The sequence below is a fragment of the Orcinus orca genome, chromosome 20 (assembly GCF_937001465.1).
Source record: "Orcinus orca chromosome 20, mOrcOrc1.1, whole genome shotgun sequence".
NCBI lineage: Eukaryota > Metazoa > Chordata > Mammalia > Artiodactyla > Delphinidae > Orcinus > Orcinus orca.
Genome location: NC_064578.1, coordinates 12,465,511 through 12,478,473, shown reverse-complemented (window position 1 = coordinate 12,478,473; position 12,963 = coordinate 12,465,511). Strand labels below are relative to the sequence as shown.

Genomic DNA, 12,963 nt, shown 5'->3' with positions numbered 1-12,963 from the left:
GGTCTAGTCTACTCTTAAGACTATACAATGAGTTTTTAATTTCAGTTAAAAACTACATTTTGCAGTTCTACAATGTCCATTTGCTTTCTTTTTGTAGATTCCAGTTTTTTTTGAAATATTTCCATATTTTCACTGCATTGTTTATTTTTTTCTGTATTTTTAACATATTACTGTACAGTTAATCTGAACTCTCTGTATGCTAACTCTAATACATGAATTATCGCTGTGTCTGTTCTTGACTATTTCTTGGTTTTTTGTCTTTTAATTGCTTTTTGATTTTTTTGCATGTCTAGTAATTTTTGTGTGTTGGACATGTTGTATGGTGCATAATTCCCTCTAAAGAATGTAAAGTTTTATTCTGCCAATAACTTAACTATCTGGTGGAACAAAACTGCTACACTCTGCTAGTTCTCCTGGAGGCTTGCCTTCCACCTGCACATGTTAGGAGCCAGCCAAAGATCTGAGGTGAATTTTTTTTTTTTTCTTTTGCGGTACGCGGGCCTCTCATTGTTGTGGCCTCTTCCGTTGCAGAGCACAGGCTACGGATGCGCAGGCTCTGCGGCCATGGCTCACAGGCCCAGCCGCTCCGTGGCATGTGGGATTTTCCCAGACCGGGGCACGAACCCGTATCCCCTGCATCGGCAGGCGGACTCTCAACCACTGCACTACCAGGGAAGCCCTGAGGTGAATTTTTATGCAGAATTTTAGAGCCCCTTCTCTATGGCTTCCTATCTCCATTACTCTGCCCCCAAATCCCAGTTGTTTTGCAGACCCAAATCCAGTTTTTATTTATTCCATGTAGCAATACTGTCACTTTCTGCTTGATTTCTATTTCTCTGTGCCATAGTCTAGAAAATATCTTTAGGGACATTTTGCTGGATATAAAACTCAAGATTGATCATTTTTGCCTTTCAGCACTTTTATCATTGGTGTGAATGTTTAGTTCCCTTCATGCTCACCCATCTTTTCAATAATTGTAGCCCTGCAGTGGTTGCTTTCTGTTTTAAGCTGCAAACTGTTTTATTTATTTGCCCAGCTTTTGTTGTTTTCTTCTTTCAGAATTTTGAAGTCATTGCTTTTTGGTGTTGTATTTCAACAAGTACGAAGTCCTGTCTATTTATCAGAATGTGACCTGTTCAGTTCTCTCCTGAAACTTACAGGCTTTTCTCCTTTTTCCCAGGGTTCTAAATTTTTCTGATTTCTCTTCCTGTTTGCCTAGTAATTCATAAAATATTTTTATTTTTCTTTCCTTTTACTATTTTTTATTTTTTCTTACCATTTTCTTTGGGTTGAGCTCCAAGGAAGTTTGTCACTTACCTGTGTTTGGTTTGATTCTGTTAAGTATGAAAATGCACAGAAATACAGATTAAAGCATATTAGGTTGAGCTATATGAAATTGCCATTTTTGTATGTCCAAATAGTTGAATGTCATCACTTGCAATACAGTTCAGTCTAATAACTATCAACCAGTTACACCATCCAGTAGTCAATATTTATCATCTTGGCTTATTTGCCTCCACACATAATATGTTTTTTCCTGTTTGTTACACAATTCATACATGAATTTTGTCTCTTACTCTCTCTCACTATATCATGGTTCTGCCCTCCTAGCATGCTGTCACTGCTGGTATTAGGTCACCTCACTCAATGCTAAAATCTTTTTGACTATTAAAGCCAGTCTCCTCACTTTAGAGGTAGCCAGTTCTCTTTTCTGATATTTTTATATTCATTAAGTAGAATTTGAGGATCATGGTATATACATATTTTTAGAATTTTGTTTTAACTAATTAGTGATGTTCCTGGGCTAGCCGTTACAATGCCTTTTATTTTCAAGCTTTGTGTTATTTAAGTTTGTCTCTTGTAAAAAGTATGTTGTGGTTTTTGTTGTTGTTTTTAAACTTCTCTGAAGGTCTTAATCTTTTATGAAATGTTTTCAAATCTCAGTGTCCCTAGATCAAGTTTTATTGGAACACAGCCATGTCCATTTGTTTACATATTGTCTGTGCCTACTTTCGTGGTAAAACAGCCAACTTGATTAGTTGTAGTTGAGGCTACATACTGTCTACAAAACCTAAAATATTTACTAATTGGCCCTGTATAGAAAATATTTGCCAACTCACATTCTAGTATTATGAGCGCTTTGAGGGTATTCTGTTACTTTCCGGCTTCCAGTGTTTGTATTGAAACAACAGAAAACAATGTATTTTTTTTCTTCTGAGATTGTTAGTTTTTTTATGATGTCCCTAAATGTGGTTTTCTTTATATTTATTCCTGGGGTTAGAGGTATTCTATAGTCTGATGTGAGCTCTTCCAGAAAATTCTCAGCCATTATCTCTTCAAATATGTTTCTGTTGCATCTTGCTTCTCTTACTGGGGCTCCAGTTGCAAGTATATTAGACCTTTACTTTGTGCCACGTATCTCTTAGGCATTTTGATGTGTTTTCCATCCTTTGTTCTTTTTCTATTTCAGTCTGGATATTTCTCACTGATCTATCATCAGGTTTACTAATCATCTCTTCAGTTGAATCTAACCTGCTATTAAATCCAATTATATATATTTTCTAAGATTTTTTTTTCCTACTCAGTTTTACGGCTGGGCTGTTCCTTTCTTTTGTGAAAGGTTATTTAGCCCATGACTTATGCCTCTGTGATGATGAGTCACATTGTGTCTCTACTTACATTGTACTGACAATGTAGTGATGATTTTACTTATACTTACTCCATGAATAGAGTGACCATATCCTGGATGCTGAAGAGCTAAATTACCACTAATAAGACCAATACCAAAATGCAAATAAATTGTCAAGAACAAGTTCAGCCAGAATTGATCTGGGAATCAATTGTATTCCCAATTGTTATTATTGTTTGTAATGTAGATTACAAACAATAAAAAGCATTTTTAATGAAGAGACAAGCATACTAGGGCATGCATGACATCTCAGGAAAATAAGCCACATTTTAGGATTTACCAGATATTACCAAATTTTTTTGTATAATCTGAGTACAGTTCAGATGCTATATTATTTTAGCTAGCTACTTAGGATATTGCTATAGGAATTGTGTGGCATGGCTCTTCAGGAAGCAAGAAAATAGTGGGAGAAAAATTTGAATACTGAGCACCATTCAGTTAGTATTGTTTTTTGTTTTTTATAAGTTTATTTATTTATTTTTGGCTGTGTGGGGTCTTTGTTGCTACACGCAGGCTTTCTCTAGTTGCGGTGAGCGGGGGCTGCTCTTTGTTGTGGTATGCAGGCTTCTCATTGCGGTGGCTTCTCTTGTTGCAGAGCACAGGCTCTAGGCACGCGGGCTTCAGTAGTTGTGACATGCGGGCTCAGTATTTGTGGCTCACAGGCTCTAGAGCGCAGGCTCAGTAGTTATGGTACTCAGGCTTAGTTGCTCCACAGCATGTGGGATCTTCCCGGACCAGGGCTCGAACCCGTGTCCCCTGCACTGGCAGGCGGATTCTTAACCACTGCGCCAACAGGGAAGTCCCCAATTAGAATTCTTTTTGTTTTATTTTATTTTATTTGAGTCCCTAACTTGTACTCATGTATTTTGTGCTAACAGAAATACAGAGATAACAATTTCTGGTCTAAAAAATCGTAACATCTAATGGGGAGAGTAAAAGAAATAGGGCACATTTTTTAAAAAAGGAAAGAAAAAAGAAAGCAGAGTGAAATATATGCCACAAGAGACATACAAATAAAGTACTCCAGGTTTAAAAGAGAGTAGGGACTCAAATTATGGAAGATCACATCTAAGTGATCTGTGATGTGTCCTAAGTGGGAGGACCTGTGCATAGAGGGGGAGTCAGGGGAGAGAGGGATGGAAGAGGAATTTGAATGGTGTTGAATGCTAGGCAGTCATATTTTATTTCAAGACATAATGGATGATGTTTCTAATCAAGGTAATTGTATGAGTAGAGCTATACTTTAGAAAAATCACGTTAGCTTTATAATGTGGAGTAGATGAGAATGAGAGGAGACAGGAAATAAGAGTTAGGAAGCTTTTGTAATAGCTGGGGTGGCAGTGGAAAGAGGAAGCAAAGATAAGACTTGAGGGGTTCTATAGCTTGCCTATAAGGGTGAAGAGTGGTCTTGGGTCTTGTGTCCTTAGTACTTAATTTAGTCCCTGGGAAATTTCCTAGTGTTCCTATTTTTAAAGCTATAATTTCAGAAGTGATCTGAAAGTGGGAATAAATATTTACTGCTGGGAAAATCTTGACTCCATGATTGTTGACCTCAATATCATTGATCTCAGGCATAGATGACCCACCACTGGCATTCTCTGCTCCCATGCCATGTGGCTAAAGATTCCTATAAGATGTCCTAAAATAATACTATTGGGTTACCTGAAAATTTGTGCAATATAACTAGGTCATTTGTAGTGCTCAGACCTTTATCTCATTTTTTTCTTACTTTCTGTGACTTTTCCTGAGGCTACGAGTTATGAGTGGGAGATGGTGGAAAGTCACTGACTGGGGCATGTATTTTAAAGATGGTGACAAGCGTAATGTAGATTTTGGAGGTATTTGGAAAAAGGAGCGGTTAAGGAACTGGAGGTCATAACTGAAGAGGACAGTTACATGGATTCAGTAGACAGGGAATGTGAATAGGTTAAAGAGGATTCTTGTACTCAGAAGTAAATTCGTAGGTGAAGATTTTAGACGTTTAACAGTTTGAAGTGTTGAGGTCTGCTCTGGGTGTCGAATACACTAAATACACCTCTACTCGTGGCCATAGGATTTGTGCTCTGAACACCAAATTGATTCCATCAAAACTGCGTCTGTCATTGACAAAAGTAATTCTTTGAGCACAGTCATGTTTGACATCCCTTTTAGTCCTATACTATCAGAATTGTGTTGTATCTCTAATTTTTGGAGGTTTTTTGTTTGTATAGAGTATGGAAAACAGCATTGTGAGAAAAAATACAAAATATTTTCATATTTGATGGTAGAGTCATTTCTAAATCATTGTAACTTGAGCCAGAATGGTGTGCCACAGGTTTATTAACCCTTGTTGGTCTGGCAGCGATGCAAAAGTTCTTATTATACTTATCCTGTGGCCAAGTGAATGTAGATGATTTTTGAAAGTTATCAAATGGTCTTCAGTTTTTTTCCTTATAACTCTTCTTGGTTTTCATTACAGTCCTGGTTTTCTAGCTCATGACTCTTCATGTTTATATGCTTCAGCATGTCTTTTGTTCCATGCGGATTGTTTACTGTAGTAAAAAGTGTCATATATACATTCAGACCAAGAAATGAAAATTAGCCAGCATTCTTGAAACCCTTGTGAAATCTTCCCTCTGTAGCTGGAATTAGTTCCTTTTCATTGCTTTATAGTACTGATTGTTTTAATGTACCACGACAAATTAATCTATTGATGAATGTTTGTTTTTCCAGTTTAGGGCTCTTATGTAAACTGCTGCTGTGGATATTTTTTTATTAAAAGTAATAGACTTAACTTTTAATTATTTTTTATTGAGGTATAATTGACATAACATTTTTAGTTTCAGTTGTACATTATTTGATATTTGTGTGTACTGTGAAGTGATCACCACAATAAGTCTAGTTAACATCCATCATCACCAGTTATAATTTTTTTTATGATAAGAACTTTCAAGATCTGTTAGCAACTTTCAAATCTGCAATACAGTATTATTAACTACAGTCCTCATACTGTACATTACATGACTTACTTTGTAACTAAAAGTTTGTACCTTATGGCCCCTTTCATGCATTTCTCCTACCTCCACTCTCCAGCCTCTGGCAACCACCAATCTGTTCTCTGTATCTATGTGCTTGTTTTTCTTTTTTTTAGATTCTACATAGAATTGAGATCATACGGTTTTTGTCTTTCTCCGTCTGACTTATTTCATATAGCATAATTCCCTCAAGGTCCATCCATGTTGTTGCAAATAGCAAGACTCCCTTCTTTTTTATGGCTGAATATTCCATCCGTGGATACTTAGGTTGTTTCCGTATGTGACTTTTGTAAATAATGCTGAAATGAACATGGGGATAGTCATCCTTCAGTATCCTAGGGGTGTTGGTTCCGGGGCCCCCCATGGATACCAAAATATGCAGATACTCAAGTCCCTTACATAAAAGGCATAGTATTTGCATATAACCCATATACATCCTCCCTTATACTTTAAATTATCTCTAGATTACTTAAAGTACCTAGTACAATATAAGTGATGTGTAAATAGTTGTAAATGTCTTTTTTTATAATAGCCTTTCTTACAGGTGTGGTGATACTATTTCACTGTGGTTTTGATTTGTATTTCCCTGGTAATTAGTGATTTTGAACACCTCCTGTACCTGTTGGCCATTTGTATGTCTTCTTGGGAAAAATGTCTATTTATCTCCTCTGCCTTTTTTTTTTTTTTTTTTTGCAGTACGCGGGCCTCTCACTGCTGTGGCCTCTCCCGTTACGGAGCACAGGCTCCGGACGCACAGGCTCGGCCATGGCTCACGGGCCCAGCCGCTCCGCGGCATGTGGGATCTTCCCGGCCCGGGGCACGAACCCCTGTCCCCTGCATCGGCAGGCGGACTCTCAACCACTGCGCTACCAGGGAAGCCCTCCTCTGCCCATTTTTTAATTGGATTGGGTTTTATTTTTTTCTTTGCTATATATTAACCCCTTAGCAGATATATGATTTGCAAATATTTTCTCCCATTTGGTAGGTTTTGCCTTTTCACTGTGTTGATTGTTTCCTTTGCTGTGCAAAAGCTTTTTAGTTTGATGTAGTCTCACTTGTTTGTTTTTGCTTTTCTACCCTTTTTATGGCTTGGATATGGTAGAGCGATCTTTATTTATGCCTGATATTTTATCTTATAATTGGGATTTCATCTTCTGCCTTTAAATATTCAAAGCTTTAATTAACTCTTTAATATTGTGTAGTTTGAGACCACAAAAATAATACCTATATGAGCATCATCACTAACTGGTAACATTATATACTGCATAATAATGTTTATGTAACTGTCTTCATATGTACATCTTCAGAGGAGAAACAATGTTTTAGTAATCTTAAATACCTGCTTAATATGACAGCACCAGAGATACAGGGGAATCTGAATAAATGCTTTAACTATTTATAAAAATATTTTTTGGAGACATGACAAAACAGTTGGTATCACATGTAAGTTTTTTTAAATGAATGATTCTTTTACAACATGGTAAGAGTAAGTTTTCATATGTCCTTCCTGCATCACCAAATGCTGATCATTTCAGAATGAATAGCAATATGCCATTTCAGGGATCAGTGTCATTTACGGATGTGACTGTGGACTTCACCCAGGAGGAATGGGAGCAACTGGACCCCTCCCAGAGGATCCTCTACATGGACGTGATGCTGGAGAATTACAGCAACTTACTATCAGTGGGTAAGGACAGCTTTCAGGTGTAGTTCGTAGTTCAATGTTGCCTAGTAGTGTTTAGGTCCTTTCTCAGTTACCAAAAATTATAAGATTCTGAATTGCTAAATGGTTTTGGTGTCAAGCTTCATGTATTTAAGCTGAGAGAGAGTGCAGACTCTGAAGTTCTACCTTCTTTATTTTCAGGCTTTCTGAAGTCCAAGCAGTTAGGAGCTGTGTTCCATTATCAAGTTCTCTGATATTATCAAACCAGATTTTCATGTTGGATCAGTGAGAAGAGTTATGGATACCAGAGTTAGAATTTCCAGTTCACAACTTTCTAGGGAAGATGTGGAAGGTCGGAAGGAGAATCAGATAGAAGCCAGTGGAAGTAATATCCTAGAGATTATGAATGGGTTGGTATCTTTGAAATATTTTTTAGGAATCTGTTTTTCAAATCCCTAAACCTTTAGAGGTAGCTGAGAACAGATGACTTGTGCACCTCATATCCTGAGTCATACCTCCAGATACCAGTCTCTTGCTGCTTAACGTTTTTCCTGTTTAATTTCTATAGCTTTTCACCTCTCACACTCAAGCCTTGATTCTTGCCTAACATGTTTTAAACCTTTGTTCTGTGATTAGTTCCTCTTTCATTAGTATTCTCACTTAGCCAGAATGGTGACTTCTATATTTTAGGTCATGGGAATTGGCTTAGTAGCCTCAAGGAAAACACAAACTTTTCAGTACAAGAGTGATGCAAATGGCAGCAGGATCACAAGAGTCAGGAATAACCAGTAATACAGAGATCAGAGAAAAGGTTCTTAAAGCATAGCTTGAGGCCGGGTAAATTTGATCCTTAAGATTCCTTCAAATAAAAGCAGGGACAAGATTGGTTTGAGGAAGAAATTAAACACATGAAAAGGAGAAATACAGGATACAGTGATGGAAACACTTTCTCTCTCCAAAAACTTCGATAGAAAAAGTAGTGCAACCCGCAGTAGCAGTGAGCAATTCTGTCAAAAATATCTTAGATCCATTTTATATTTCCTACAGAATCTGAATTTCTGGATTTTGCCTTCCACTTGGAAAAGTCCTACTTGGGAGATTTGGAGCTCTACATAGGGTTCTCTCTGCAAACCTGTGAGAAAGGTTGCCTTTAGGATGTTATTGGTGCAGATGAAAGAAGGAGAGAAAAGGGGAAGGAGCCTCGAGCATGTAGGTGAGGTGGCCATCCAACCACAGTAATTCAGAGTCTCAGTGTTGGCTGCTCAACTTAGACCTGCCTGGGTTTTTTCCCTTAACATCTCCTTATTTTCTTGGTCTGTACCAACTGGTGTCCTTGAGGACACCAAATAGACTTTGTCTCTGGAATTGCCAGCCTTCTTACATCATTTGTTTTTATTTATTTCCCTTCACCCACTTTTAAGGCCGTTTTGTAATCTGGCAGTGCTATTTGTGCCCATTTTGCCACAGGCTTTGTCTTTTTCTTTCAGAGTTTAAGAGCTAGGAGCACTTGGAACTGGGGACTTTTTTATACTGGAAGACTGGGTCCCAAACTAAAGAGGTAGCCCTACAATGGAACATTTGTGGAGTCTTCACATTCCGTAACACTGTGGTGAAAGGGTTGACAGATATTTCATGTGCTCTTTCCTAGAGGTATGGAAGGCTGATGACCAGATGGAGAGGGACCACAGAAACCCAGATGAGCAGGCAAGGCCATTTATAATCTTTAAGAACCAAACCCCAATTGAAGAAAGAGATAATCTCTTTGGAAAAACATTTAATCTTAGCACAGACTTTGTTTCTTTAAGACAAGTACCCTATAAATATGACTTATATGAAAAAACTTTGAGATATAATTCAGACTTACTTACTAGCGATAGAAGCTATATAAGAAAGAAAGACGACGACTGTAATGGATTTGGAAAAGCACTCCTCTATCTGAAGCAAGAGAAAACCCACACTGGAGTGGAATACTCTGAATATAATAGAAGTGGAAAAGCCTTCAGCCATAAAGAAGGCATTTTTAAACACCAGAAAATCAGAAATTTGGTGCAACCTTTTATCTGTAATTATTGTGACAAGGCGTTCTCATTTAAATCACTCCTTATTAGTCATAAGAGAATACATACTGGAGAAAAACCTTATGAATGTAACGTGTGTAAGAAAACCTTCTCCCATAAGGCAAACCTCATTAAACATCAGAGAATCCATACTGGGGAGAAACCCTTTGAATGTCTTGAATGTGGAAAAGCTTTCACCCACCAGTCAAACCTCATTGTACACCAGCGAGCACATATGGAGAAGAAGCCCTACGAATGCAGTGAATGTGGCAAGACCTTTGCCCAGAAATTTGAACTTACTACACACCAGAGAATTCATACCGGAGAACGACCCTATGAGTGTAATGAATGCGCCAAAACCTTCTTCAAGAAATCAAACCTCATTATACACCAGAAAATTCACACAGGGGAGAAACGCTATGAGTGCAGTGAATGTGGAAAATCCTTTATCCAGAACTCACAACTCATTATACATATGAGAACTCATACCGGAGAAAAACCCTATGAATGTACTGAATGCGGCAAAACATTCAGCCAGAGGTCAACTCTTAGATTACATTTGCGAATCCACACAGGAGAGAAACCATATGAGTGTTCTGAATGTGGGAAGGCCTTCAGCAGGAAGTCCCGACTCAGTGTCCATCAGAGGGTTCATACCGGGGATAAACCCTGAGACTGCAGCCAGGTTGTACTGTGAGAACCCTTCCAATAGGGAGAAACCTTGCAAAGGTGCTGAAGGAACATGGGAACTCATACTGAGGTACAATCTGTCAACTCAAAGTGTGTAAAAATGAGGTCCCCTAAGAACAATATTGTACTGATAGGTATATGATACCCAACTAAAGAATACATATCAGAATGTATCCAAGTGTAAATAGACGTACTTGGCTGTATTACAGTGAGTTTTTTAAAATCTTGAATAATTCATTCAATAATGAAATATTCTGGGCAGCAAGCAGCATAAAGGAGCTAGAGACAGTACCCTAGGAATTCAGTGGTTATGTGTGAGAATATGCCACAAAAAAAACCCTATATTTTAGATCTGCACATGTAAATTTAACAGACACTAAGAGTTTGGAATTCTTGTCTTGATAATCAAATTAGGACACATCAAACATGATTTTCCATACTGAACATGTGTTTTTCAGTACCTTTACAATCCTGTCTGCATTCCAGATGAAACACATAACAGATTTCCATAGCATGTAGCATATGTTTTCTCCTCCTCCTTGCTGGCATATATAAGTTGGTATGACCATTGTTATTGAGCTGCCTCTTCAGTCAACAGAAGACAATGTTGTTGAAGTTTTAACCTGGGTTTGCTGAAGATTTCCTAGAAGTATTATTGACATAAATATGCAAGTGTGAGATAATTAAGAGAGACTGAAGAGAGTGAAAGGCAGCAGATGTGGGTTCTATCACTCAGTGTGCACCAGGGAATAAATGGGCTGTGTAAAGAATAGCCACACCCATCATGCTCTTGTTATTTTCCACTGGGATATTTACATACAAATGCAAATGCATGTCTTTTACCAAAATATTGTATAACCCAGAAACTACATGTATTTTTGGGTGTTTCGCTATTTCTCTTAATATTTTATAAATTGTCTTGCAAAAAATAGGATGCATATGTAGTTCAAGTGTTACATTTCAGAGACTTTAGAGGAAAAATAATTTAAGAAACTGTCAATAAATGTCTTATATTGCTTTTTAAATTTTCCATGTGCTTAGTCCACTTTAGAAATAAATTTTTGCAGAATTCTGTTTAAAGGAGGCATTTCTTCCATGAATTTCACTATCATCAACCGAAAGCATTTCCCTTTGGAACCTGACTTAGCGTAAGTTACAACTTTGCTTTAAAGGCTCACAAACACTTCATAAACTAGACTTTAGTGATCTCCCCATTATATTGATTATTAACCTTAAAAAATTTCTTATTTTTGCATAACTCAAAGATTCCATTTTAGGCTTGATTTCAAATTCACCAGTTCCTGTCCTTATCCATCACAAATCATGCATTAGAATTGTAAATGGCCACTGTAACTGGCCTTTTTTTCTTTTGTTTTTGAAGATTATTGATGTGCTATGACTGTATATGAATGTGAATGATTTTTCTGAACAAATTTATCAGAATATCCATAGTCCAGTAAGTCTTTGTCTTTCTAAATTGTCATCTTATCTATAGTAATGGCAAGGAAGCAAGGGAAGAGGTTAACTTCCTACACTGCTGTTAGAAATGCAAATTGTGACAACCTCCTTGGAAATAATTGACTCTGTCTTCTAACGTTAAGAACACACATGCAGTTGGCTCTTGAACAGCACCAGTTTAATATGCGCAGGTCTGCTTATACACGGATTGTTTTCAGTAAATGCTACAGTCCTACACAATCCATGGTTGGTTGAATCTGTAGATGCAGAACCTTGGATACGGAGGACTGACTTTATACTTGGGTTTTCGACTACACTGAAGATCCGTGCCTTTAACCCCTATGTTATTCAAGGGCCAACTGTACTCTTCAACCCAGCAGACTCACTTCTGGGAATCCATCACTAAGAAAAAAAATAATGTGCCAGTACCTAAGACTATGTGTTTATCAATGTATATTGTAGTTTTTGGTAAGGACAAAAAAGGAAACAATGTGAATGACGATCAGTAAGGGAATGATTGAATAAACTGTGGTAAAGATATACCACAGCTGGACAGTATTCCATAGGAAAGAGCGTTTAGGGGCAAATGCCACCAAGACAGATGGGGGGAGGGGGGAGAGAAAAAGTGTGTGTGCGTGCCTGTGTGTGTGTGTGTGTGTGTGTGTGTGTGTGTGTGTGTACACCAAATTTTGTAAAATAAAAATCTAAAAATGTTGTGTTTATGTGTATTTGTATACGATTTTATGGGCCTGGAGAGTAGAATTCTCCAAAGTCAAAAATATAATTAACATTAATTTCAATGGAAAATTTTTCATGCATTCCTTAGTCTCTAACATTTGTTTATTCTGGAATACCAACATAACCCATTTAAGTGGACACAGTTAACTAACATGAGTTAACATAGCATGACATAAAGCAGTTCCCTTACTCTGTACGGTGGCCGGCTGCTGTGTTCTGCTCCAGCTTTCATGGCTGTGTTGTAGTCTTGAGCCTGGGTTCTCAACTAAAACACATATTTGACATTCCTTGTTGACATGATGGAACCTTTAATACAAAAAAAGAAAAGACTAGTAAAGACAGAAAAACCAATGAAAAAAATGCAGGGAATGCCAAGGTTATCATTACTCTAAATTAGCAAATAACAAATGCTTTGAGAAAATTCAGCATAAACACCTTTACAATTAAACAAATGACCATAGGGGTGACTGTCCTTTCATGAGCTGTTTGCTCCCAAGGCCTTAGAAATCCAGATCAGAACTCATAATTTTTTTTAAAAGTGCCTTGTAATCCTCATATACAGAAGTGGTCTTAGAGGAGAAGACTCCTGAAGACGAGTTCTTATAGCCTGGACATATGACTTTATTTCACCAACCTTACAGCAAGCTAGAAGGC

At 37.5% G+C, this 12,963-nt stretch overlaps 1 protein-coding gene across 12 annotated transcripts in view; it reads left to right on the top strand.

The window, feature by feature from the left end:
- The window catches only part of ZFP1 (ZFP1 zinc finger protein), a 66,446-nt gene extending 54,075 nt beyond the window's left edge, over positions 1-12,371 (top strand). For 4 of the 12 annotated variants that reach the window (XM_049703714.1, XM_033434355.2, XM_004273274.3 and 1 more), the window contains 2 exons: positions 7,264-7,390; positions 9,015-12,371. In XM_049703714.1, coding sequence (XP_049559671.1) covers positions 7,264-7,390; positions 9,015-10,096 — 1,209 coding nt within the window. In that variant the 3' untranslated portion in view covers positions 10,097-12,371. Of the gene's footprint in view, positions 1-6,468; positions 7,391-7,567 lie in introns of those variants that run through there. The other 8 variants (XR_007474414.1, XM_033434363.2, XM_049703716.1 and 5 more) reach the window with 8 other exon arrangements.
- Positions 12,372-12,963: the final 592 nt, after the last annotated feature.